This window comes from Poecilia latipinna, unplaced genomic scaffold (genome assembly GCF_001443285.1).
Source record: "Poecilia latipinna isolate Pla-1442-1.1 unplaced genomic scaffold, P_latipinna-1.0 Scaffold897, whole genome shotgun sequence".
NCBI lineage: Eukaryota > Metazoa > Chordata > Actinopteri > Cyprinodontiformes > Poeciliidae > Poecilia > Poecilia latipinna.
Window position 1 is genome coordinate 216,943 of NW_015113513.1, and position 27,567 is coordinate 244,509.

The following is a 27,567-nucleotide window of genomic DNA, read 5'->3' on the forward strand; positions in this document are numbered from 1 at the left end:
CCTGTGCGACTGCGCCGGCTGCGACGTCTGCTTCCCGGTCACGGAGTGCCTGGACCTCGCCATGGAAATCTCTCAAATGCTCCACCACTGATGCGCCGCGTCGAAACAGAGGAGGCAGACAGGAGTTGAAGAAAGTTGTTTATTTGTTAAAATTTTAACAAAAGCCAAATTACTGAGGGGGGGAACAACACGCACGTGTTTGTGTTTAACAGTCAGTTTTAACTCTCACATGTCTACATGTGGTAGATAATAGCTGCATATATGCAAAAAAAAAAAAAGTGAGAGGAAGTATGCTTTGGTGTGGAGCACCTTTAAATAGACCTAGCTCCAACTTTTGAACGAGCTACAAACCGCCTGCTGAACAGAAAAAGTAAGTCGGTGTTAGAAAAATAACTAAAATTTAAATGCAATTCTTAATATTTGCGCCTACTTTACGGAAGAGTTGACCTGCGGGTTCCTCTTAATCGTCCATTTTTATAATCAGTTCTGAGGTGAAACTAGTAGTTGTTTTTTTAAAGGGCTCAAAGCCCTCTGTAATACACACAACGAGCAATATTAAAGCATGATCAGATATTATATCGCAAAGTAAAACAATCGGAGTAAAACATGCCAACTGGTGAAAGTCATTCAGTGATCACAGAAGGTTAAAAGGAAAAGACAAAAATAGATATTAGTCATGAAAAAGTATTTATCAAACTATCAGGGATATAAAAAAAAGTTATGAGCTACAGTACTGTTGGAAAATTGTTCTCTTCTCAGACACTCATGCGTTTACTAAGTAAATCAACTCAAAAAATAAAAAGTGGAACAAATCCTGCTTTGGCTAAACCAGCTGCTTGTACGGCTTTATTATCATCTTGAGAACATGCGACCGGGCCTAGAAGCAGTCCACTGGGTGTAAAGTACTAAAAAAAAAAACCCAAAAAGCTCTCATAAAATGCATAGACTGCCTTAAAGTAAGGTGCAATAAAATTGCTCAAAATAAAATACTCTTATGTACAAAATGCAGTAAATATTTCACAATGTGCCAATTCATTTAAAACAGGGTGTCCAAAGTCGATCCTCGAGGGCCGGCATCCTGCATGTTTTAGTTCTCTCCCTGGTTTAGCACACCTGCATCAAATGATGGCTCATTAGAAGACCTAAGGAGAACTTTGGCTTGCTGAGGAGTTTGTTGCTACCACTAGGGAGAGAACTACAACATGCAGGATGCCGGCCCTCGAGGACCGACTTTGGACACCCCTGATTTAAAAGATCCCTTCTGTAGCTGCTGGTGAGACAACCAACAGGAGCGAACGACGAACCCTGATTCCAGTCAGTTGAAGAAACAAAAATTTAAATTAAAAGTTATACTGAATTGTTGGCATCTCTTAGTATGTTTGCTATGCCGGTGAGTCCTCACAGCTTTTCTCATCATAATAAATTTAGAAAAAAACAAAAGCAAGACGTCCCTTTTAAATCTCTGAATTTCTCAATGCTAAAGGTCCACTTCACTAATATATAATATTCCATTTAATAAGATTGCATTTATAAACTTAAACAATCATTTGAGCTGTTCCCAATAAGAACAATATGTATGGCAAAAACAAAAATAAATTCAATAATTAATCATCTGATTCAATATTAAGTTAGTTTTCTATGATAGCTTTGAACGTTTTTCTTTTCAGTCCTACAAATAGACTTTAGTTATTAGGGATAGACTGCACTTCCTAGATCATCTCTGATCGCTATGGAAACCCATCACAAGTCCTCGTCCATTTCAAGGCTGCTCCTGCGGCTGCTGGTTTTAGAGGCACCTGGTGACAGTGGGGAGAACAGCGGCTCGCCCATCCTCTCCGGGGACAGGGCGCACCCATCGTCCATGAGAATGTCCCCCAGGCCCACGTCCGGGTAGAGCGCCGAGGTGGTGGGGTCGTCCAGCTCGGCGAAGCTCAGGCTGCCGAGGTCCAGCGGGCTACTGATGGTGACGCCGGCGGGGGAGTCAGAGGAGGGCGGGGAGAGAAAGGAGGCCGGCAGCGGCTGCGCTATGGCGCCCAGAGCCGAGAGGTTCAGGGTGGTGGCGGCGCCGGGGTTCTGGCCGGCGTGGGGCACCGCCACCGCCGCCTGCTGCTGCTGCTGCTGGGCGGCTGGCAGTCCGTGGATTCGTGCCTGCATTTCAAGTTCCTGAAGAAAAATATGTGAGAACGACACCATGATGAATAAATCCACTTCTAACTAAATAAAGGAAAGTTTGATAGATGTTTTAGGACTGTAAAGTACAATTCCTTACAAAAGTACAATTACAAATAAAAATCCACAACCTGTGGCTTGATTTGTGTGCAGGATCAGCTTCCACTTAATTTATGGCTGCCAAGTCTCTCAGTGTTTATTTGACTGAAGACTTTGCACATTTATCAGTTTTTCTGATATGGCCGAAAAACCTATCACGATATAAAGTGGTTCATATCAGTCAATATCAATAATTTTTTAGATCAATAATTATTTAATTGTTTTTTTGTTTATAATATATAAAATGCTACCAAACTAGTGCCGTGTTGTTTTGTGTCTTTTCCACATTATTTTTTATTTTGAAGCAGTTATGAGGCACTGCTGCTGCGCAAGTTACAGAATAAGTTGTTGCTTGGAAACCTCAGAGGAAGTGAGTTGGGTAGTACGGTGATTTCATTTATATAGTACATTTTCAGCAACCAGGCAATTCAAAGTGCTTAGTTAGGTGAGTTAGTTGATGCCACCAACCTATAGCAATAGCTAACGGGGGCTGAGCAGCTAATGCCTTTCCTCTGCCTCCATCTCCCAGAATGCTGTGCGGCTCTGAATCAGAGTTCAGTGAATATTCTATATATATACAATACTGAAAATTCAGTCAGTTGTAATATCTATTGATATCAATCACGTATCTATAGCGATATATACTGTTGTTAATTTATTGTCCAGCCCTATTCTGACAACAAAGGCAGAGTGGCTCTGCAAATTCCACATGTCTTGTTTTATCAACGGAATTTAGGTTTGGATTTGACTAGGCTCCTAATAGATGAAAATGTTTTAACCTAAAACATTTCACTGCAGCTCTGGCTGCACGTTTAGTGCACCTGTCCTGCTGGAAGGCAAACCTCCGCACCGGTCTTAAATCTTTCCCGTGTCTGCGTGATGCTGCCAGTATCAGGTTTCACCGCAACAATCGTGTGTGTATAGGTGTGCAACAGTGAACACTTCAAAGACCGCAAACTCAGACCTGGATGCGTAACATTAGAATGTGGTTGGCCTGCTCCAGCTTCTTCTGACGCATTTCGACATCCTTGGCTCTCTGCTGCTCCTTCTGCAGCTTCCTGATGTAGTCCACAGAGGCCTTCAGGATGGTGCCTTTATTCCAACGCATCTCCCTGTCAGGCCCAAATACGGAAAGAAAAAAAAAACTAATGTAAATGCAGTTGTTCAAGTCACAATTGTAATGTTTACTGAGAAAGGGAAAAGAAGAAAAGAAGCTGTTCTTTTTAGCAACTTACGGGTCACTCGACTTGGGGATCAAAGCACCCAGCTCCTTTATTCGGTCGTTTATGTTGAATCGTCGCCTCCGCTCGACTGCAGCAAAGAAAGAGTTAAGAAACAGACACACTGATCTACTGCTGCAGCTATCGGTTAGTTTAGTTATCTATTATTCTGATGATTAGTCGGATTTTTAAGAAATTGGGCACATTCTGCAGATTTTTCACGATAACGCACAAATAAATTAAAAATGCAAATAAAGAAATTACATTTCTTGTTCAAATAGGAAAATAAACATTTTATATAATTAATACGCCATTCCATTAGCTAAGCTTGATCATTTGTAGCAAAGGATGCGCGTGCAGCTAATAAAGTACTTCTAACATTAACATGAAAAAAATTGAAGAGTTCTGGGTAAAGCATTTTTAAAGAAAAAGTTTTAGTTTAGTTTTTTTTTTATCTTAAATGCAAAACATATTTTTTGCACAGTTTTGGCTTAATCACTGCTTTGAGTGTGTGTGTGTGTGTGTGTGTGTTGTTTTTTTCTTTCAGAAAATAGCCCTTTTAAAAGTCTGTTTACTCCAGTTAACAATTAATCGATTGCTAAACTAGCTATTGATTATTTCATCAATGGTTCCAGCCCAACTCTGATTCAAAGAGACTCCAACGCTGCGGGCGACTTACTGAGGTTGTGGTTGTCTTTCTTCTGCCTTTCCTTCAATAATGCTTTGGCGTCTGCGTCTGAAAGAGGAGTTGAACGTTTTGTAATGGAATCAGACACGTTAAATAAAAGTTTCATAACGACGCAGACAGAAGTCAATGCAAGCGGGCTCTGTACCGGTAATTTCCCTTTTGATCTGTGGAAGGTCAGCAGGGCAGGAGTTGCTGACAGTGAGAGTAGGAGCTGCCATTCCAGGGCTGTGGTAAACATCCAGCAGATTTCCCGGGAGCTACAGCAACAGCAAACATGTCATCATGCACGCAGTCAATGGTTTAGAGAAAAAAAGGAAATATCTGTTGAACAGATGACATGTAAGGAACTTCAAAATGAAACTGCTGTTTAATTTAAAAGCCGCTCTTCATCACAGGAGCTTTAAAACATTAAAGTTTAGAGCGTTTACCTCGGCTTGTTTCCTTTTATGGTCCTCTAAAAGCATCACCACAATTCTCATTATTCAATTTATCCTACAAGTTTCTCCCCCTTCACCTTCAGTTAACAGTTAACCTGCTGCTGCAGCAGTTTTTAACAGTCGACACAAATCCACTATGACTCGCCTCCCCTTGTCGGGCCGGCCTGCGACGGCTCTGGCCCGCCCAGGCAGCACCTCTGTGACGAATCGTAGGTGAGTGCCACAAATGTATATTTACTCCCACAGCTTCTGAATTCCACACGTGAAAGAGAGCGTTCCCTTCGGCGAAAAAGCACTCAGGAGCCGGGTCCTGATGGCTGCGATACCGAGCGGCAACCAGAATAACCTGTCGGTCCTGAGGGAAATGTCGAACAGGAAGCACTCAGAACAGCATTGTTCTTCATACCGTGCTGGGCAGCTGAAGACCTGAGTCGATCAAGGTGATGATGTCGTCGTTAAAGCTGGATTCGAGACTGATGATGTCGTCGATCACATCATCGATCTGGACGGGAAGAGAGAGAGAGAGGAAAGGTCTCCGTCAGAGTCATTCCGGGAGCAAAACGGCGACGGCATAAAGCAGAGCTTGGCTTCACAGACGGAGCTGCGTGGTTCTGTTCAGCTGCAGGCGCAATATTTAACATCCTATTGTGACAACAGAGCGACGAGAATGCGACAACAGGAGGCATGCATCGTCCCGGAGGGAGTTCTGAGCAAATGCAGCCTTTCAACTAAAAACGAGCCGGGCGACCTGCGTCTAACTTCCTCAAAACACATTCGGCGAATCTGCAGAAACAGTAACGGATGGGCGGCGTTGTGCAATCCACTGCGGGAGGAATAAAAACGAAACCCAGAGTGAAAAACTTAGGAATTTTCCATACTTCCTCCTTGTTCGAGCCGATGTTCAGCAGAGCCATGGGGCTGTTGGGGGCGCTGCTGGCGCAGGGGCCGACTTCGGGGGCCGAACTGGACTGGTGGACAGGGGACACGCCGAGCGACTGCGTGACCGCCTTGTTCCCCAAAGTGGTGGAGAGGTACTGCTTCACCTGCTGCCTCTGGGCCTGCTGGATGTGGTACTTGGTTGGGTTCTCCAAGTGGGTCTGCACCTGGAACATTTCAACAGTTTAAACGCTCAGATTCCCACATGAACCCACTGAGAGACACACAACACTGTGTCAAGATAAAAGAAAAGATTTAAGGATGCAAACATATTAGAATGGCATGTTTTTAACTTGATTCGTTAGTGTTTTCCTGCTTTAACATGAGCAACGGGTGACTGCAAAACCAGGAAGGAAATAAAAACAACAGTGGATCCTCTGAAAACGTTTACAGAGTTTTCAGATTCGTTGCGTATATAAAAAAAAATCTTTAGATTGAGGGTGTCCAAACTTTTTTTTTCATGTGAGCCAAATAATTTATAATTAAAAGCTAAAATTGAACTGAACTATTTCAAATCAACCAATAAAGTTATCAGATTTTTTTTATTTGTTGCATATTTTTATTTGTTAAATGTTCAGGCTCAATTGAAGAAAACTGATTTTTTTTTGTGAGTTTGCAGCAATAAAAAGGTCAGACTTCCTATGAAAACACTTTCTGCAATTAGCCAAGTTTTAATAAAGCATTTACAGGCCAATTCAGGTGTATTTGGGAGCATAAGTCACAGAGCTGAAGTGATTCTAGTTACTATGACAATAGAAAAAAACCAGAGGGCTTGAAAAATATGATCACTTTGTGTTGCATCTTACATTTTTGTGAGTAGATTTTGATTTAAAAGTGGCAGTTTTGTCCTAAATCACTGAATTTATTCTTGATTTAGTTTAGGGTGTGATAAGTTTGAAGTTAGTTGACACTACTGACAAACATAAATTCATGCTCTTAAACGCTGTCTTTTCTTAAAAAAGAAAAGATTGATTACACACTGTTCAATCATTTTTAGACAGTGACATGTTAATAAAATAATTAATACTTAGCTCTTACTTTTAGCACCTCCACAGGCACCTGCGCTGGTGGGGGCCGAGCGGCGTTGGGCGGCAGGGAGACGGAGATGGCTGGCGTGGAGTCGGAGCCTCTGAGCTGGGAGGCGGAGGCCTGCTGCTGGGCCTCGCGCCGCTCCTGCTCCTGGGCTTGCTCTCGCATCAGCTGCTGGCGCAGCAACACGCGCGACGACATGGCGGACACAGATCAAGATCTAAGGATGGAGCTGGAGAGCAAAAACAGGAAAAATTAGATTTTAATGTGGTATATATAGTAATATTTGATGTATAGCCATTTTAATAACATATTTATTTGGATATTGGTAAATGACACCAAATGTCATCTTCAGGCTCTTTATAAACAGCTGCAATTCCACCTGGGAAGTTTTCTTTTTCAGACAAATGGGTTTTTTATATTCTAAATGCAAAATGTGTATATTTTTATACAGTTTTGGCTTAATTACTTCTCTGCGTTGTTTTTTTTTTCTTTCTGCAAATGGCCTTTTCTGGGTCTGTATACTCCACAAATTAGTTGATTATTTTAATTAATTCGATTAATCATTTCAGTCGTAATTCATTCGTACTGTTACTGCAGTGTAATGAGAGTTAGTTGACTGTCATTTGGTCAAATAATGTTAAAATGTCTATATATGCAGTCTAAACACACTGCTTATCTTCCTCAGAAATACAACACAAGTGGAAACGGTACTTTTCTTTTTTTTTGACCTAACAGATCACTGACTTTTTGCTCCCTGTAAAACCAAACAACAGATTAACTTCCAGTGAATTTACTTTTTCCTCTTTTGCACTTCCTGTGTTGCCATTTCAGTAGAGTTACCAGCTTCTGTAACTCTACCTACAAGTTTATGGTGACCTCTGATCACCCACTACTGATACTTTAATGACAGATGAGTGTAGCTGGAAAACAAAAATCACTTCAGCATCAATAAAACAGATCGTCTATTAACACACAGCACCATTGGAAACGTAATAAAATCAACTCATTCGCTTGAAAATGTAGGCCATACTGTCGGACGCAAGGCCGTCCAGTCTGACAGAGTCAAAAACAATCTTAGTCTGATAATAAAAAGGCTTGTTGTTCCTTGAATTGAAGTGTTCTTCAATTCACTTGTTTTCAGTTTAATTTAAAAAAAAAAAACAGATAAAGGGTTTGGGAGATGTGCTTTGATGAAGGGATAGTTTTTGTGATTCTTTGTATTTTTCTCTTTCATGTGTTCCTAGTAGGAAAAAAATGGCATCGCTCAAGATCTATACAGACTTCAGAGAAAACCAGAAATCGGTATCTGCCAGAAAAAGTTTAATTTGTACATCTCTAGATTTTTTTTTTTTTTGCCCATTCAGGTCTTGACTTTATTAATATTTCTTCCCATCTTTAACCATCTGCACTACAGAAAAAAAAGTTGTCAAATATTCAATTTGTTAAAAAAATGTTTTTGTTATTTGAGCAATTAAATTTAAAAAATGTTACTTTTTATATAGCTTCATTACACGCAGAATGATAGATTTCAAAAACGAGGATGTATTCTTGCTCATTTAGATTATTATGGCTTTCAGCTTGATTTGACCGACACACAGCGACGCTGTGGTCAATGACGCAGACATTGGTACCATCAAGTCTAGCTGGAAAAAAGAATCAGTATCTTCACAACGCTTGTCAAAGAGAAAGAATGAAGTACTCTAAAATTCCTCTGCTACGTTGGCAAATTATCACTAAGTGGAAGCGTCACTCTGGAGCTGAAGCAACTTGGATTCTGTGCCTTTCCACTCGTTCTCCAGACGCTGGGACACTGATTTTAAAGAGCAGTTTGGACCACTGAGCAACAGTCCTGTTCTTTCTCTGAAACGCTTCACATCTGACCTCTGTGGTTCAGGAGTGGATTACCACAAGGAACACAGTTGTACCCAGTGTCATGGATACGTCAATCAACATCTGGAGAATAGCTGCTGTTATCCCCGTTGCTTTTCCCCCCCATTATTACACTTTGATGCAGCGCTCTGACCAAACAGCATTTATCTGTCAAGTTTGTATTCTTCCACATAATTATGTAGATCATAAACAACTTCAAAATGAAAAAACAACAATTTATTATTGATCTGAAGTGGCATTCCAGTTTTCTTACAACCTCAATTTGCCACAATTATCAAATTAAAATGTTATGTCATAAATAGATCACAATGTGTGCAGTGAAACTATCCTTGTTGAATTGAATTAGATATATTTAGTGAGATTCTAACTCATGTAAGTTACTGTAAAGAATTTGAGCGATTCAGTAAACATTTGCTCTTATCTCATCCTTAAGTTAAACACAAGGTTCTTACACAATTTCTGGAGTAGTGGAATTTTTTTTCTTTACATTGTTTTCCATTTTGTACACAGACGGGCAGTTTACTCTCCGAGTACAAAAATAAAACCGGAGCCATTCTCTGTAGCCAGACAGTTCAGCACAAGCTGTTCCACGCTGAGGCTGCAGACTGCGCACTACGTCCCCCGCTAGCTGGTTACGTAAAAACACTTGAAAAGTGCGCTAAAAATGATAGCGAACTTCTTCGAAAGTAGAAGTGTCTGTTACATGCCTTACGTCGCTGTTCGTGTTGGTTAATAATTTGTCAAAGCCCCACAGACGGTAGTTAGCTTGATTTCGGCTGTTTTGTAATCTCTATTTTAAGCGGTCTGCTTCGGCGTCATGACTTAGCTGAGCTCATTTTGACAGCTCCGACTCTCTGATGGGCCCACACCAACACAGCTGATAAAAAAAACACAACTAATGTAAAATATACACATTATAAACTCTTTATGTCCGCTTCTTTATTTTAGCGCGAAAATAAAGCGACGTTAGTTGTTTTTTTTCCTTACTAAAACGAGCAAAGGCTAGGGAGAAATAGGAAGTTGCCGCTCAGCTAACAAGTCAGCTAGCAGCAGTAGATAATTACCCAACAAGTTAAGGCTTATAAATTAGGAAACATACCGTCGAATAAGATATACTTACCAAACAAATATGTTCGTTTTACATAATTACACCCATTAATTCCCGGAAACCTCCGCTTTCTTTGCCATGTTTTAGTGTCGGCGGTTACAAACTAAGCAGCCCCCTAGCCTCGACACTAAACGCTGTTGTTTATGTTGCACTGAGGTCATCACGCCAACGTTACCCGGAAGTTGTCGAAATCTGTCAAGTTGTTGTCAACTGAATAGTTTTCCTCTTTAGAACAGATGTTTTTAAAATAAACATTTGCGACATCTAAATAGACATGGAAAGCACGAAAAATTACCATAGAGGTGTAATTTCCATTTACAATATGAAGACACCAAATGATAACATGTTGTATATACCAAAGTAATAGTTAAAGTAAAGACAGGACAAAGAATTGTTTAACTTTCTTTTTAATTTAATTCCCATGATCAGTCCTCTGAGAGTTAGAAGTCCATTGCAGATGCAAGTGTGTCCGACAGTTTGGTAGCAATTTTGTCTGTTATAAAAAGAGAAAAAAACATGATATTTTACTGGCACAACATCCATCAAAAACAAGTTACGCAACAGTGGAAAAACAAATCCCTGTGGTTGTTCAGTCAGTAATAGATTTTCTTCTACCTGGGAGGAGGGGGGGAAAGGGGGGAAGAAGGTTCGAACTTAAGAAACCTATTGGAGCACATTCAACATTTTCTCAAGAAATCTTTAATGGTTTATTATTCTGCATATCTGTGACAAAACACACATTGAAATTCAGGAGAATTTCAATGTTAACATTAAAGTGAAACTAACACAGGTATGCATTAACCAGTACAGCTACTGTACATTAGGAATATACATATACATTTTCATTTCTGCTTTTCTTGACACATTAGAAAGTTTCAGTCTCATTCTGTCTCATGTACCAGTCAGGCTTTTTCTGCTCCGTACAGATTGCTGTTTTTTTTGTTTGTTTGTTTTTTTTAGGTCTGACATGCTGAGTTAGAGTCTAATTTTTTAAAGTACCACAAGATTAAAAAGTTTTAAAAAAAGAAAATATGCTGCTTTCTCTTTGATGGAACTTATATTCAGAATCCAACAAAAAATTAATTGCAACATCATTCCCTTTTGTGTATGAAAGTATGTGTTCCTAACTTTCATCTATTTTTTTACATGTTAAGATAGTGAATCAAAGTACCCACTGTTGGTTGAGTGTTTAATTTTATTGCTTTTAATTAACAGCAGAAACGAGATAAAATGCGGATCTGTGAGTCGCATAGTGTTTCCGTTGCTACGGCGAGTCAATGTGTGACAAATATAACATCACACCCTCCTGTTAATCAAACACCACATCTATAGTGTTTAGTAGACAAAAGGAGCTGCTGCTTTAGCATCTCACTTCTGCACCGTGAGAAAATATCTGAATCCTAAAAATAACATAATAAACTAATTTAAACACAACTACCAAATGAATTTTTTAAAAATTAATATGTCTTGATTTTTAAATCCTGGAATCACCATCAGAAGAAACAAGCTCAGACAAACTGGACCTCCAACGTATTTTAAATGCAATTTGGGATATTCACTCCTAGCATGTACATAAAAACAAGGAACAGTCTCTTGTTATTGTTCTAGAGATGGTCACAAAAATGTGAAATTCTAATGGACAGATCTAATTTTAGGACATATGAGTTTGATTCTTGCACATGTTGCTATAGTGACAGACGCCACCAAAAGGTGAACCAGCATTATGACACAAGGTTCACTTGACCTAAACAGAAATTGTCACATTTTTGAATGAAAACTTAATTTTAGCATGATGCTGTTTGTTCAGCTTATACAGGATTTATAACTGTTATTGTCTAAAGAAAACAGTCCAAACGTGATAATACCAACCGGCTCTTTTCTGCTGCTTCTTCCTCTTCTTTTTGGCAGCTCGGAGCGCCTGTCCCTGCTGCAGAGGATCTACTTTCACAATATCCTTCAAATTTGGAGCTTTGGGAGCCGCGTCTTTCACAGGGAGGTCCGTCTTTCTCTGGGCTTTTATCTCCACCGTCATCGGCCCAAACTATTTAATGATAACTTTCATTTGAGAAGAGGCTAAGAGTAAATATTTCAGATAAAAGCGCAAAAGTGTACCTCACCTCCAAATCCTGGTCATCCTCCATGGTTTCGGCCTCATCTTCCAGAGACCGTCCCTCCATTTCCAGGTCAGGTGACTCGATCTGAGCCCCTTGTGTCATTCCGGCAGTTTCCATGCAGAATCCCATTTGGATGTCAGGGCAAGAGGACTCTGAATCACAAGAAAAAAATCTTATGGTTTGACTAAACAACACAGTTTGTCTGGAAAAATAGATTTAATGTTAGTTTTTGTGGTGCACCTGATGGGGTCATTTTCTTCTTATTTTCCACATTTAAAAGAAAAAACACAATTGCAAGTAATACACTACATAATTACTTTGTTCAATTTTAACAAGCACTGAAGTGAACAATTCTGCTTCCTTCACTTCCTGGTATAAATCTGGATGATAAACATCTAGTAAACACCGATTTCACATTAACCAGTAGCTCTTTGGTTGCCGTGGTATTTTGCTGCAACCCCTAGGAGTTTAATAACTCAGGTGTCCTTAAGGCTGGGTGAGATGTCAAAATATTAAATGCTTGGCAGTAAAGGAACACAAAACACAATCAAACCCAGATTATCATCGCAGATTTAGGTAAATCTATTAAATCACTTGGGTTTGATGCACTAATTCAACACTTGAGGAATATTTCAAAAACTGTCCAAGTTTATGTTTCTGGCTCTCAATTTATTTGCAGCTCAGTCACCCTGGCATTCTCACGTGACATAAGTTCCCCCTTAAAGAGGAATTAAGCATTTGATAAACAACTGTGGTAGAACCATTCCTGCTCTCACTTTGGACCTCACCGGTTTAATCTATGAAATAAGGTTTGTGATGGTGGGACTTGATTAAAATGTTTCACTGAGTTAATTGCAGCGTCTGTAATTAATCACATTTTAGTCAAAAACTGTATAGGATCGACAAAATAAGCAACATTTTCAATTCAAAAACCAGTTTTGCTGCAAAATTATTGATCCAATAGACATATGAGCTCAACTAGAAAGATATTTATTGTTCTTAATCTGATCAACCATCAGATCATACTGTATACCTGTTCAGCTTCAAAGTGTTTCAGGAACCCCTGATTTGTGGACGGTGACGTCAGCAGTGGGACATATGTGCTACTGTTATGTGTTTAGCTTTGACATTTTAGGCTAGCATAACTTTACTGATCAGCTAATTCCTTTTTGAATAATTTCCACACAATAATAGATTGCATTTTGAAGCAAGAATTAACCCCAGTGGACCAAGAGAAGCAGTTTTTTTTATCTATAGCAGTTGTTTGTCAATGTTTGTGGCTTGTGCATCAGATTTACAGACGTACCAGAAACATGCAAATGCAAGAGTTCTGGCCGAAACCTTTGTATTGTGCATTTGAAAAAAAAAAAAAAAAAAAAAAAAAAAGTGATTCATTGCGCTAAAAGGTTAAATAAAATTATTGAGAAAAATTATGTTTTTAAGGTCAAATTTACATGATCTGAAACTGTAAATTTATGTCTTTAGGTAATAATGCTATTATCAACTTTTTTTTCTCCAAAGTGGGAAGTCACAGACTTGGACTTTACCTGCAAGAACCTCCTGATTTCCTTTCTCCAGCTCGTCCCAGTCAAAGGCTTTTCCCATCTCTGTAACGATCTCAGCGCTGACGTGGGTGGGCAGAGTGTGTGTTTCTGGAGGGTGTGTGAAGTAGCTGATCCTTCCTCTGCATGAAATGAAATGAATTCGCATCAAACAAACGCTGATCGAGTATCACTGGTACAAGTTTTAAAAGTCTGGTCCGCCCACCCCGTCCAGTCCATCAACACGCTCTTAGCTGCTTTGTCAGTGTCCGGCAGCCCCCCTTTCCTCAGTTTGCCTTGCCGCCGGGCGAGAAGAGCCAGGAACTCTGGAGCCGTCTGGAAGTCTGGAACGCCGTAGTGCTCAATGATCTGTGCAGATAAAGGCGCCGTCAATAGCCTGATAGACTGAGAAGCGGTACAGACGGGTAAATCGCCGTGGAGAGCCGCTGGTTCGGACCTGGGCCTTGTTACACCTGCGGAGGATGGCTTCAACGGGTGGAAGGGGATCCACAAGCTGTTCGATTTTCACGCAGTTACGAAGGATCATTGCCGCGTCGGTTGTTGATGTTGCCATGACGATTCCAGGACAATCCAGGAGCTTAACATGTTTGTCCAAATGCACTTCTTGAAGACACCTGAAGACCAAAATAAATAAAAACCTTTCAGCAAAAGGACTACTCTTGTGCTCAGGGAGTCCACTTATCNAAAAGAAAATATGCTGCTTTCTCTTTGATGGAACTTATATTCAGAATCCAACAAAAAATTAATTGCAACATCATTCCCTTTTGTGTATGAAAGTATGTGTTCCTAACATTCATCTATTTTTTTACATGTTAAGATAGTGAATCAAAGTACCCACTGTTGGTTGAGTGTTTAATTTTATTGCTTTTAATTAACAGCAGAAACGAGATAAAATGCGGATCTGTGAGTCGCATAGTGTTTCCGTTGCTACGGCGAGTCAATGTGTGACAAATATAACATCACACCCTCCTGTTAATCAAACACCACATCTATAGTGTTTAGTAGACAAAAGGAGCTGCTGCTTTAGCATCTCACTTCTGCACCGTGAGAAAATATCTGAATCCTAAAAATAACATAATAAACTAATTTAAACACAACTACCAAATGAATTTTTTAAAAATTAATATGTCTTGATTTTTAAATCCTGGAATCACCATCAGAAGAAACAAGCTCAGACAAACTGGACCTCCAACGTATTTTAAATGCAATTTGGGATATTCACTCCTAGCATGTACATAAAAACAAGGAACAGTCTCTTGTTATTGTTCTAGAGATGGTCACAAAAATGTGAAATTCTAATGGACAGATCTAATTTTAGGACATATGAGTTTGATTCTTGCACATGTTGCTATAGTGACAGACGCCACCAAAAGGTGAACCAGCATTATGACACAAGGTTCACTTGACCTAAACAGAAATTGTCACATTTTTGAATGAAAACTTAATTTTAGCATGATGCTGTTTGTTCAGCTTATACAGGATTTATAACTGTTATTGTCTAAAGAAAACAGTCCAAACGTGATAATACCAACCGGCTCTTTTCTGCTGCTTCTTCCTCTTCTTTTTGGCAGCTCGGAGCGCCTGTCCCTGCTGCAGAGGATCTACTTTCACAATATCCTTCAAATTTGGAGCTTTGGGAGCCGCGTCTTTCACAGGGAGGTCCGTCTTTCTCTGGGCTTTTATCTCCACCGTCATCGGCCCAAACTATTTAATGATAACTTTCATTTGAGAAGAGGCTAAGAGTAAATATTTCAGATAAAAGCGCAAAAGTGTACCTCACCTCCAAATCCTGGTCATCCTCCATGGTTTCGGCCTCATCTTCCAGAGACCGTCCCTCCATTTCCAGGTCAGGTGACTCGATCTGAGCCCCTTGTGTCATTCCGGCAGTTTCCATGCAGAATCCCATTTGGATGTCAGGGCAAGAGGACTCTGAATCACAAGAAAAAAATCTTATGGTTTGACTAAACAACACAGTTTGTCTGGAAAAATAGATTTAATGTTAGTTTTTGTGGTGCACCTGATGGGGTCATTTTCTTCTTATTTTCCACATTTAAAAGAAAAAACACAATTGCAAGTAATTCACAACATAATTACTTTGTTCAATTTTAACAAGCACTGAAGTGAACAATTCTGCTTCCTTCACTTCCTGGTATAAATCTGGATGATAAACATCTAGTAAACACCGATTTCACATTAACCAGTAGCTCTTTGGTTGCCGTGGTATTTTGCTGCAACCCCTAGGAGTTTAATAACTCAGGTGTCCTTAAGGCTGGGTGAGATGTCAAAATATTAAATGCTTGGCAGTAAAGGAACACAAAACACAATCAAACCCAGATTATCATCGCAGATTTAGGTAAATCTATTAAATCACTTGGGTTTGATGCACTAATTCAACACTTGAGGAATATTTCAAAAACTGTCCAAGTTTATGTTTCTGGCTCTCAATTTATTTGCAGCTCAGTCACCCTGGCATTCTCACGTGACATAAGTTCCCCCTTAAAGAGGAATTAAGCATTTGATAAACAACTGTGGTAGAACCATTCCTGCTCTCACTTTGGACCTCACCGGTTTAATCTATGAAATAAGGTTTGTGATGGTGGGACTTGATTAAAATGTTTCACTGAGTTAATTGCAGCGTCTGTAATTAATCACATTTTAGTCAAAAACTGTATAGGATCGACAAAATAAGCAACATTTTCAATTCAAAAACCAGTTTTGCTGCAAAATTATTGATCCAATAGACATATGAGCTCAACTAGAAAGATATTTATTGTTCTTAATCTGATCAACCATCAGATCATACTGTATACCTGTTCAGCTTCAAAGTGTTTCAGGAACCCCTGATTTGTGGACGGTGACGTCAGCAGTGGGACATATGTGCTACTGTTATGTGTTTAGCTTTGACATTTTAGGCTAGCATAACTTTACTGATCAGCTAATTCCTTTTTGAATAATTTCCACACAATAATAGATTGCATTTTGAAGCAAGAATTAACCCCAGTGGACCAAGAGAAGCAGTTTTTTTTATCTATAGCAGTTGTTTGTCAATGTTTGTGGCTTGTGCATCAGATTTACAGACGTACCAGAAACATGCAAATGCAAGAGTTCTGGCCGAAACCTTTGTATTGTGCATTTGAAAAAAAAAAAAAAAAAAAAAAAAAAAGTGATTCATTGCGCTAAAAGGTTAAATAAAATTATTGAGAAAAATTATGTTTTTAAGGTCAAATTTACATGATCTGAAACTGTAAATTTATGTCTTTAGGTAATAATGCTATTATCAACTTTTTTTTCTCCAAAGTGGGAAGTCACAGACTTGGACTTTACCTGCAAGAACCTCCTGATTTCCTTTCTCCAGCTCGTCCCAGTCAAAGGCTTTTCCCATCTCTGTAACGATCTCAGCGCTGACGTGGGTGGGCAGAGTGTGTGTTTCTGGAGGGTGTGTGAAGTAGCTGATCCTTCCTCTGCATGAAATGAAATGAATTCGCATCAAACAAACGCTGATCGAGTATCACTGGTACAAGTTTTAAAAGTCTGGTCCGCCCACCCCGTCCAGTCCATCAACACGCTCTTAGCTGCTTTGTCAGTGTCCGGCAGCCCCCCTTTCCTCAGTTTGCCTTGCCGCCGGGCGAGAAGAGCCAGGAACTCTGGAGCCGTCTGGAAGTCTGGAACGCCGTAGTGCTCAATGATCTGTGCAGATAAAGGCGCCGTCAATAGCCTGATAGACTGAGAAGCGGTACAGACGGGTAAATCGCCGTGGAGAGCCGCTGGTTCGGACCTGGGCCTTGTTACACCTGCGGAGGATGGCTTCAACGGGTGGAAGGGGATCCACAAGCTGTTCGATTTTCACGCAGTTACGAAGGATCATTGCCGCGTCGGTTGTTGATGTTGCCATGACGATTCCAGGACAATCCAGGAGCTTAACATGTTTGTCCAAATGCACTTCTTGAAGACACCTGAAGACCAAAATAAATAAAAACCTTTCAGCAAAAGGACTACTCTTGTGCTCAGGGAGTCCACTTATCGATTTGTCTCCGTCAACTTAAACGCCTCTGGAAGTAATAAGTTTAAGTGAGAAGATTGGAGGGTTTCCCCCCTGTCCATTGCAGCTGTGAAGTCAAATCTTGATATTTCAATGGTGAACTATGAACGTGAACCAATTCAATTTAATGTGTTTGAACTGAATTTTGAAGTAGCTGAGAATCAATCAAACCAAATTTTTACTCGTTTAGCAGCAACAAGGCATTTCAAAGTGCTTTACATCATAAAAATACAAAGTCATACAACACACAGTCAACAACTGGAACATTACATATATTTATTGATTAGTGTTTTATTGATTATGTTTCAAAAGCAACTCTAAACAGGTGGGTTTTTAGCCAGATTTAAAAAGCACTCAGTGTTCTGGCTGTTTTGCAGTTTTCTGGAAGTTTCTTCCAGATTTGTGGTGCATAGAAGCTGGATGCTGCTTCTACATTTTTGGTTCTGGTTCTGGAGATGCAGAGCAGAACCAGAACCAGAAGACTTGAGAGGTCTGGTTGGTACAACAACAGCAGAACAAACTGCCTACGCTGTTCAATGTAAATAGATTCTGTCACTGGTTTAACACATCAAAATCAAACAACTTGATGACATCCTGAAGCAGTAATTCGGTCAAAAGAATCAGTTGTGTTGGGACTCAGAACGCCACTGATTTAGCACATGGAGCTCAGCATCACACTTACTTTGTGACCCCAGGTGTGGCTCCGACGCTGCAGGCCCGCGCCCGTTTCAGACTGTTGATCAAACTGCTCTTCCCCACGTTAGGAAAACCTACCAGAAATATACATGAATAAAGTTAGATTTGTTTGGTTTTTTTCATGCGCCCTACAGTGAGTGAAGCCTGAAATTAAGATTACAGATCTAGAGAACCCTAAAACCACAGCAGCTTACCCACAACTCCCACGGTGATGGCAGTCTTGATGTCCTGGTTGCGGCAATAGTTTCCCAGTAATTTCATCAGGCAGTCGGCTCCGATGCAAGCACTGGTGCTCAGGAGCTCAGAGGTGGCTTGAGTTACTGGGACGTTGCTGCGTTTCTGCCCAAGGGGAAAAACAAAAAAAAAAAAAACAGAATGTATACTGGTGATACAATTAACTTTAATAAAGCGGCTTTATTATTTCCAAGTTTGCATCGATTGCCATTTTCGGTATGATCACCAACGTTTAAAAAATATCAAAATCTGATAATAATGGCCAATAACCGTCACATGACCAAACAAATAACTCAAGACCAACCTCCTCCACTCCAGAGATATGGCAGCAAGATGGGAATTAATACGGGTTGTCAATATCAGCCCAGTGTTAAAAATGACTAACTAAGGCAGATACCAACATTAGATACTGATGTAAATATCGGTTGTTAATATCGACCCGATACTGATGCATGTTAAAAATGACTAATATGAGCAGATATCAATGTTAGATGGTGACTTATTGTGCATCCTTCCTATTGTTAACCATACACATGTAGATGTGACCTGGTGGATGGGTCTGTCAGTCAGCCCTGTCACGGCAGAGCAAAATGAGACAGTGGCCGATTTTCAGACCTTTGCGAAGGTTGGCTTTGCATCAGCTGATAGTCGATCACCCAAAAATAAGGAACTCTGGGCCAATTTATCAAATATTTCAACATTAGTTCAGTAACAAGATTACAATTCTTGGCACTTACCAAGTTCTTAGTTTGTTGCTGAGTAGATGCTTTGAAAGCCACAGTAGGAAACTCGTTACGGAGATACTTAATCCACTTTTCCACGATTTCTTTCGATACCAAATCTAGAAATCAAGGAAGGTGTAAAATAAAAATCATATGAAAATATATGAACCCTTTCAAATATTTGTATATATGCTTGTAATCACAGGTACAAGCATTCTTACCAATCTTATTAAGGACTAAAACAATCTTCTTGTTGGTTCCGCTCTGGATGACGGCTTGTTCCACCTGAGGACATCTGCAGCCCAGAGGGTCACGCGCATCCAAGACCTCCAAAATGACATCCGAAGCCTCCACCACCTTACGAAGCAAAACGCTTTTAATAAAACTATTCTATTCAAAAATTATTAACACGGGGATTGACTGAAACCTACCTTTTTAAATTCTCTGTAATATGCCTTTCTTGAATTCTCATTTTCAAAGTTTACATTTTTTTCCAAACTCTGCATCTCTGTTTCCTTTTGGCAACAAGAAAAGAAAACTTGACACAAATTGTGAAATATGCAGCATCTGATTAGCGTTCAGACTGGGATTTTTATACCTTCAGCTCAAACTCTCTTTGTCGCTGTAGGATGTCGTTCTGAAAGGTTTGTAAATTTCTCCTCTTCATCATCTCACGCTCTCTGGACAGCTTCTGCTTTTCCTGGAGATCTTGAAGCTGAGAAGAGATGCAGATTACAGCTGAATCCAGTTCACTAACCTTCCCAACTGTCCCTTGAACCCAAATTCAAGTAGATGTTAAATAATCCAAAGCAGAAAAGCGGAAACTCCTTCAACAAGCTCATCTATCACCAGATCGTATTGATTTGTTGCATTTTCCCATAAGTATAATGTAAACAGTTGTCATAGCTAAACCAGACGCTAGCTAGTAAATTTTTAATGTGTTAAAAAGACACAAATCAAATTTAACCTTGCTAAATAAAGTAATTTAATTCAAATGTATTTGATGATTTAATACCAACATTCTACCAAAATGGATACTGTACTATATATAGTTGCTTTGAAATAGTATTATTTTAAAGTTTAAAAGTACATGACTCATTAACTGCAACTACATCTGAGTATACCAAAGCTTTAAAATATATGGTGCAGTTATTCTATTTAAGGGTGAGGCATTATAACACATCACACTAAAGATTACTGCAGTTTTGTGTGTTTTACATATTAAAATTCTAAATCTGTATATTTAGAATTTTACAATATTCTAAATATTTACACCAGCTTTTTATTGTATTTTGAAATGTTTGAAGATATTAAACAAAAAAAGAATAAGGCACACATCAAACTACTCAAACTAATAGGCATTTGTTGTAAGAAAAATACTTTCCATTAAGAAATACTTAAAAATGCCATTTTTTTTATTGCTTACAAACTACATTGTATATTGCTAATATAGCTCATATCAAGATATCAAACTAAATTTTAATGTATTATTTCAGATTTAATGAATAAGCTGTGTGTTTTATGTTATTAGAATATTTTTAAATAAATTATGGCAAATTAAATTTGTTTTTTATTTAAAATGGACAACGCTAATTTATCAACATACATGTGTTTCAATCTGTCATCTAAATGTGCCACACGTCTATAGTCTCTGGCAGGTCAATGTAGGTAAAAAGCAATAATAAAACATTCAAGCACATGGCATAAATACATGTAATCTTATTCAAAATTGCTCATATAAAAAGAAATTAGAAGTTGAAAGCAATTAAAATGTACCCTTTGCTTCCTGACATCCTCTGGTCTCCTGGAGTCCTTGACCTGGTGAACAGCCGGCTGCTTGCTATTATTTGTCGGCCCTGATCCTTCTGTCTTCCGCCCATCTTTATTCTGAAAACAGCAGTTTAGTTCTTTACTACTTTTAAAGGGATCACGAGTCCGGACAAGGAACAACAGATTCAAATCAAAGGCCTTAGTGTCTAAGTGAAGACACATGTCTTTATTATATATAAAAAATAATTTTACAGTTAAAAATTATTATTATTTTATTACAGACTCGTTGTTCTCAATGCCTCTTCTGTAATGTGAAACTGCAGAATTGTTCAGAGAGCCTATTTCTACTAGCTATTAAACCATGTATATTCTCCAATGAGCGATGTTAGCGCTTGGATTTCGACTTAAAACGTTTTTTCTTTTTAATACGGAATATGACACTTTTGTCAAAACTACACCCTTGTGTCAAAAATACAGGATTTATATATATTCGTGACAGGCATTATGAAGTTAATCCTGAAGTAAAGTTAGCTACAGGCAGCGTTAGCCGCGATGGTGGTTACCTTAAACTTCCCGAGAAAACCAAGACGTTTAGCTCGTTTCTGCTCTGTGACCAAAAACAGAAACCGGTGAAACAAACCATAAGCACATACACATTAGGCAATAACATTTAGCACAGCATTGGTATACGTACTTGCTTTTGACATAACTTCACCCTCGCCTTCTTCTTTCGCACGTGTAGGTCAGCTGGCTAGTCAAGTAAACTGTCAACATCCGGTAAGTGTCAAAGTAAAAGCATCGTCTAACTCATCTGTAACCGAGTGAGTAGAACTACTTCAAACTATTTTAACTTAAGTAAAAGTAAAAGGTAGCCGTCCAGGAAATTACTCAAGTAAGAGTAAAATGTAAAGTTATATGGTTAAAAAAAAAGAAAAAAGAAAAAAAAATGCTACCGAGTCACTAATAATAAGTCCTGTTTTAATATTTTAAAATTATATCATCATATAGACAAAGTTACATGCAAATTCTGGTATGTTAGCAACTAAAATAAAAACATTGTACAAATAAATAACATAATTACAAAATGTGAAGATAACACTTTTTCAAATCTTTTTTTTTTTTCAGTTTAAAACTTATGAAACTTACAATAGTTAATGTCATAGTAGAGACAGTTTTTGTTTATCATATATTTAGCTGACCTCAACATGGTACAACAGGCTCAACAGATGGAAAATAACTTTAGAACAACAAAGCTTGTGAACAAGCAAGATGCCTCACTTTATCAAACGATTTTTTTCATTGATTTTAGAGGACTGTAAATAATTTTTCACTTGTTTTTATTAAAATGTCAATAAAACATTCATCATTGTCTACACCTACTTATCCTTGAAGGTTATACATAAATAAAGTCATATATAATTCGTAGTAAAAAAAAAAAGTATCATAAAATGTAAATAAAAACATCCCTTTAAAAAAATGTATTCATTATTTATTCCACATGTGTCAAACTCAAGGCCCACGGGCCAAATCCAGTCCACCACAGTTATGTCTGTGGCCCTCAATAGAACTTCAAGATAACAGTTATATTATTTAATTTTTAAGATGTACTTACTGAATACAAAGAACGATATAATTTTAATAGTTCAGAGCTGCACAATGTAACTTTAACAAAACTAAATTTTTTCCATATTTATTAAAACTGTCACTATTTCATAACAGTATAATATGAGACAGATAATTTGCGAAAAAATTGAGCTCCTCCTCCTTCCAGTACTTCTTTTGCAGTCTGCAAAAATGCAGCACTCCACTTCAAAAATGACCAATCAGAGCCTGCAGGAGGGTCTTAGCGCTGCCAATCAACCTCCTGTATGCTGCTCAATGAACCAATGGCAGAAAAATGGCTTACTGTTACAGGAAAACTGTTTATTCTCTGTCACCAAGGGCTATGCTAACTAGCCTTAGCATTTGTGACAGGCTATGTTGTGGTGAATTAGCTGTAGCTTAGCAAAGAGCAAGCAGGAAGTGAATGGGCACATACACGAGTTTGATTGACAGCACTAAAACCCTCCTCCTGCCTCTGATTGGTTGTTTTTGACCGAATGGTGTATTTCTGCAATTGGTAGTGGGAAAAGGCAGAGGAGCTCAATTTTATTCACAGATTATCTGTCTTATGCTGTCACAACAATGATAATTTTAACATACATGTATAAACAATTTTTTATAAAAGTGGCATACCGCAGCTTTAATAGACAGTTTTATTAATACATTCTGCCATCACTGACCTTTAGAAGACATTTGTGATGTTCATCCCTGTATCCCTGACAGGTGGGTAGATCCTAGATAGGTCATCAGTTCATCACAGGGCAACATACATGCACACACTCACATGGCAGGGACAAGAGTTCAGAATTCATGATGGCTATTACCTCTCTGCAATTAGGCAAAAGTCAAATCAAATCTCAATCTGTCACATGTGTGCATAATTATGACCCCACTGCGTCTTGTTTATTGATTCAGCTACCACAGCAGTGGGGGATAACTTTATATCCTTCCTGTTGTGGTACACTGGGGTTCATGATTATTTACTCAGTAAGTGATCGCGTCGGAACGCCAAATCAGATCAGCGGTACGCCTCAGGTTGCTCCATTATATTAATTAGTCCAGTTAACTTTGGCAAGTCGGCTCCGTAATCCGTAAAACCCTCCAAATAGACAGTTGACTAGAGGTGATAGATTAACCAAAGCTGTCGTAATGGTTTATTACCCCAGCTTTGGTTAGGTGGTTTGTGTTTCCCACCTCTGCTTTATTCAGATCAAACTGTGTCACAGAACCATTAGGACTTTTATGTAGAACAAATTCTTCCTTGCAGACGTTTTCCAACTCTATGGGGCTTTTGAGGGCATGTCTTTGTCAACATCCCTGTTTAGGTGATTTTTTAGGTGAACTGCAGAGGAAAGTATCATCACAGAATTCAAACAAAGTCACGTAGAACAGAGCGAATCAGTTCTTGACATCTGGAAATGATGCGGTAACGTCCTTTAAGCTTGTCCTGCTTTGTAAGCATCAATAGTTGTTTCTTTCAAATGATTTCATTTTTAGCAAGATGTTTTCTCAACTGGCTCCTCAAGCACATACTGATGTGTAAATTGGGAGAAATTTCTCAGTTTTAACTTTATTTTATAATCTTTGTGTTCTACAATGAACATACATCTGTAAATATATAAAAACCCAGTTGTTAAAATTTATAGTTTATGCTCTGAAATATTAGGTTCTTCATTTTTGAACCTTTCTAAAACAACCCTGAGTTCTCTTCAGTAATTGCTTCTTTTTTTCCACATTTAGTTTTATTTGAATGTTTTTTTTTATATCTGTTAATGTGGAGGTTTTGAAGCTAACTGTTTTTAAACACTTTTTTATAAAATGTATAGTTTCATTGTAAAATTGACACTGGCTCCGCCCCTTCTCTAGTTTCAGAACGATGCCTGTCTTATTGGATGCCTGAATTCTAGGCTCTTTAAGAAACCAAGAAATCAATCAGAAACAACACTATTTTCTTTTTCTTATTGGTGTAAACACAGCCCACTCCATTAAACATGCTGTCAATTTGGGATAATTCAACTTGTTTTTCTCAATCAGAGAAGATTAAACCACAGTCTGTAGTCTCTTTTGCATCAACAGAAAAAAATTACTATGCTGTAAAAAGTCATAACGTAGAAAACAATTGATCCTCCATGAACACCTTGAAGAAAACATTTAGTCAAAACTCACTCTTATGGTTGCTTCTGGTAACTCCATTTTGTTACTTTTGCTGACCTGTCCAACTAAACGCTTCAGTCACATAATGAAAGTGAAAACTATGTTTTGAACTGAGATATGCCAGAACGCTACCAGCCGGATTTGTTTTGGTTCACCAATAACATTTGTTAAGCTTATTCAACCGCTGAACCAAAAGGAAGAACCGGGCCAAGCCTGTTAACCCCTTTAATTTTCCATTGGAGAAAATATTCACACACTCTGAAATCCGTACGTGACCCCTTCACCGCATGTCTCCGTTGTCTACTTTTTGACCCACATCTTAGGTGGGTCAAAAAAAAAAACAACCTACTCCCTGAGGTGAATTGTCTTTCCGGAGGGATTAAAGACGCAGGTTCACGTAATTGAACCTGCCTCTATTAGAATGCAGATCTCTTCTTGTCCTCTAAATCTGGTGTAAGACTTGCCTCTTCTCCTATGAACCTCAGCCTCCATCACAACCCACAATCCGAAAACATGTTTCTTTGCCACTCTTTCAAATTCAAACTTTTATTTTATTTTATTTTATTTATTAGAGAAACTTATTGAAGTGGAATAATTCCCCCTAACTGCTGAGTAAACGTTTGACAAGATGATTGTTATTGTGTACTTACTCTTTTTAGCAGCTATAATTCATAGAAATACAGAAAAAAAAAACTCAAAAAGGGTTTTTAATGGACTTGAATGTGTAATTTCGAGATCTGAAATGCAATCATTATATGAAGTTAGAGTGCAGAAATCCACCGTGTGTCTTAACCTCATTAGCAGATTGATTTAATTACAGTTGATAACCGGTGTATTGGTTTACGTTTGAGCATCTCTGCCAAGTGGAAAGCCACAGGTGTAATATGATTTCAAAGTAATCCCATCAGCGATCAGATAAGCATTGGTATATAAGGAGAAGTGTGAGGTGAAGCACCCAGCAAACGCAGAAGGTTATAAGCCAGAGGAAGGTGTGACAGCTGAGAGAAGCTCTCCAGAGATCAGGATGGCAGAGGAATGGGGAAAACAGGTGTTTGCTGCCAGGCGGCACGAAGATACAACAAGAGGCGCCGCATTCACATACACAAACAGCAATCATACAAAAGGTAGGCTTTTTGTTTTGAATTATTTTGTGTTTAGACCCGGTGTTGTGTAGAGACTGATTTTTGTACAGTTCTACAACCTGAAATATCACCGGACTGAGATGTGCTGCAGTTTATGAACCTCTATTTGACCTAATGCTAACAAGCACAACATCAACTATAGTGTAAGGTTTTTGAAAATTTTGATTTTTGCTCCATTTTTATTTAAACACCAACCAATTAGTCTGCAGTTACATGCAACATGTAACAGAAGTCATGATGGCAACATGTGAGGTTTAAGAAAAGACGATGCTTCTGAATTAGAACAAAGTTTGACCACGTGCGATTTTAAGACACAGACGTTTGCTTGCAGATCCCTTTGAAGGACCAAACTACCACATCGCTCCTCGATGGGTTTACAATATCTCCACACTCTGGATGTGTATTGTGGTCGTTTTATCAGTCTTCACCAATGGCCTCGTCTTGGTGGCCACAGCAAAGTTCAAGAAACTTCGTCATCCTCTCAACTGGATCTTGGTCAACCTTGCTATTGCTGATCTTGGAGAGACAGTCTTTGCCAGCACCATCAGTGTGTGCAACCAGTTCTTTGGGTATTTCATTCTGGGACATCCAATGTGTGTCTTTGAAGGCTTTACTGTCTCAACTTGTGGTAAGTTGTCTCAGTGGTCATTTATGTTCCAGACCTGTAAATTAATTTTTATAAAACCTAAAGTTGAATCGTTTTTGTGGTCTGTTAAACTGTATGTGTACATCTATATTCTTTACAGGTATTACTGCTCTGTGGTCCCTGACCATCATCTCTTGGGAGAGATGGATAGTTGTGTGCAAACCTTTTGGAAATGTCAAGTTCGATGCCAAGTGGGCCACAGGTGGAATAGTTTTCTCCTGGGTCTGGTCTGCAGCGTGGTGCGCTCCTCCCATCTTTGGATGGAGCAGGTAATCTAGTTATGTGGTTTTTATATCCTCGATAATCAGCAGAGCAAGAACTGATTGTTTCCTTGTATCAGGTATTGGCCTCATGGACTGAAAACGTCTTGCGGACCTGATGTGTTCAGTGGAAGCGATGACCCAGGGGTCCTGTCCTACATGATTGTCCTCATGATTACATGCTGCATCATTCCTCTGGCTATCATCATCTTGTGCTACCTGGCTGTGTGGTTGGCCATCCGTGCTGTAAGTTTTATCCCTCACTGCTTTTTTTTCTTCAGATTTATCGTAGCACTAAAGAAAGCCTGATCAAATCTGACCCTATGTCTTGTTGGCTACAGGTTGCTATGCAGCAGAAGGAATCTGAGTCGACCCAGAAGGCTGAGAGAGAAGTGTCCAGGATGGTTGTAGTCATGATCGTAGCTTACTGTGTCTGCTGGGGACCCTACACTTTCTTCGCCTGCTTTGCCGCAGCCAACCCCGGATACGCCTTCCATCCTTTGGCCGCTGCCATGCCTGCATACTTTGCCAAAAGCGCCACCATCTACAACCCTGTTATCTATGTCTTCATGAACCGACAGGTGGGCATAGCGACACAGTTGTCACATTGTTTTTTTCATAACAAATATGTGTTTTGTTGTATATTTAACTTTCACTCTGCTCTTTCATTTGCAGTTCCGCACATGCATCATGCAGCTCTTTGGCAAACAGGTGGATGATGGTTCTGAAGTGTCCACATCAAAGACAGAGGTCTCCTCTGTGGCTCCTGCATAAACCTTCATATTCTGTTTAGGAAGAAACTAAAGTACTGCGACCTGTACAGAAACTGTTGTTTATTTTTTGATAAACGAAACTTAATGGCAAATGGAAATCTCCTATGTTTTGAAAGTACTGAAAGTATTTGTGTGCTACACTAAATAACAATTGTATAATATCTTTTTTTCACTTAAATAGCATTCTGGCAAATAAAAACAAAAAAAAGTCCACATTTTTCTAGATGTCTTATCATGCATGTAACTTTTTCAGTTGAATATAAAACTCAAAGCA

General features: G+C 38.9%; 3 protein-coding genes across 4 annotated transcripts; 1 reads left to right on the forward strand and 2 right to left on the reverse strand.

Annotated features, from left to right (window-relative positions):
- Positions 1-1,502: 1,502 nt before the first annotated feature.
- On the reverse strand, positions 1,503-9,741 carry tfe3b (transcription factor binding to IGHM enhancer 3b). Of its 2 annotated transcripts, none has more exons than XM_015048664.1 (9): positions 9,592-9,741; positions 6,588-6,810; positions 5,492-5,716; positions 5,020-5,115; positions 4,322-4,433; positions 4,168-4,224; positions 3,504-3,579; positions 3,233-3,380; positions 1,503-2,163 (listed from the first exon to the last, which is right to left on the reverse strand). In XM_015048664.1, exons 2-9 carry the CDS (start codon positions 6,777-6,779, stop codon positions 1,741-1,743), a joined length of 1,329 nt encoding a protein of 442 aa, XP_014904150.1. In that variant the 5' UTR covers positions 6,780-6,810; positions 9,592-9,741; the 3' UTR covers positions 1,503-1,740. The 2 variants fall into 2 exon arrangements, with proteins under 2 accessions (XP_014904150.1, XP_014904149.1); XM_015048663.1 differs by having other exon boundaries at positions 3,233-3,389.
- Positions 9,742-9,970: 229 nt separating this feature from the next.
- gnl3l (G protein nucleolar 3 like) lies at positions 9,971-21,510 on the reverse strand. The gene is made up of 15 exons (XM_015048662.1): positions 21,411-21,510; positions 21,280-21,323; positions 20,723-20,833; positions 19,545-19,661; positions 19,378-19,461; positions 19,168-19,303; positions 18,962-19,065; positions 18,185-18,329; positions 17,977-18,064; positions 17,031-17,208; positions 16,800-16,942; positions 16,580-16,716; positions 15,036-15,184; positions 14,788-14,959; positions 9,971-10,072 (listed from the first exon to the last, which is right to left on the reverse strand). The coding sequence occupies exons 1-15, from the start codon at positions 21,421-21,423 to the stop codon at positions 10,020-10,022; spliced, it is 1,674 nt and encodes a 557-aa protein (XP_014904148.1). The 5' UTR covers positions 21,424-21,510; the 3' UTR covers positions 9,971-10,019.
- Positions 21,511-25,426: 3,916 nt separating this feature from the next.
- Positions 25,427-27,320, forward strand: LOC106957371 (red-sensitive opsin). The gene is made up of 6 exons (XM_015048685.1): positions 25,427-25,596; positions 25,946-26,242; positions 26,361-26,529; positions 26,601-26,766; positions 26,862-27,101; positions 27,196-27,320. The coding sequence occupies exons 1-6, from the start codon at positions 25,497-25,499 to the stop codon at positions 27,292-27,294; spliced, it is 1,071 nt and encodes a 356-aa protein (XP_014904171.1). The 5' UTR covers positions 25,427-25,496; the 3' UTR covers positions 27,295-27,320.
- Positions 27,321-27,567: the final 247 nt, after the last annotated feature.

What these genes read in the sequence shown, in the direction of transcription:
- gnl3l (XM_015048662.1), bottom strand. An exon ending in GTTTTCTCGGGAAGTTTAAG is followed by an intron (nt 20,834 to 21,279) that starts GTAACCACCATC and finishes TGCTGTTTTCAG; the next exon opens with AATAAAGATGGGCGGAAGAC. An exon ending in GCCACACCTGGGGTCACAAA is followed by an intron (nt 17,209 to 17,976) that starts GTAAGTGTGATG and finishes TTTGGTCTTCAG; the next exon opens with GTGTCTTCAAGAAGTGCATT.
- LOC106957371 (XM_015048685.1), top strand. Translation starts at nt 25,497, where the DNA reads ATGGCAGAGGAATGGGGAAAACAGGTGTTTGCTGCCAGGCGGCACGAA. An exon ending in CTTTACTGTCTCAACTTGTG is followed by an intron (nt 26,243 to 26,360) that starts GTAAGTTGTCTC and finishes TATTCTTTACAG; the next exon opens with GTATTACTGCTCTGTGGTCC. An exon ending in TGTGGTTGGCCATCCGTGCT is followed by an intron (nt 26,767 to 26,861) that starts GTAAGTTTTATC and finishes TGTTGGCTACAG; the next exon opens with GTTGCTATGCAGCAGAAGGA.
- tfe3b (XM_015048663.1), bottom strand. Translation starts at nt 6,779, where the DNA reads ATGTCGTCGCGCGTGTTGCTGCGCCAGCAGCTGATGCGAGAGCAAGCC. An exon ending in TCGGCTCGAACAAGGAGGAA is followed by an intron (nt 5,116 to 5,491) that starts GTATGGAAAATT and finishes CTTCCCGTCCAG; the next exon opens with ATCGATGATGTGATCGACGA. An exon ending in ATCCCCAAGTCGAGTGACCC is followed by an intron (nt 3,390 to 3,503) that starts GTAAGTTGCTAA and finishes TTCCGTATTTGG; the next exon opens with GCCTGACAGGGAGATGCGTT.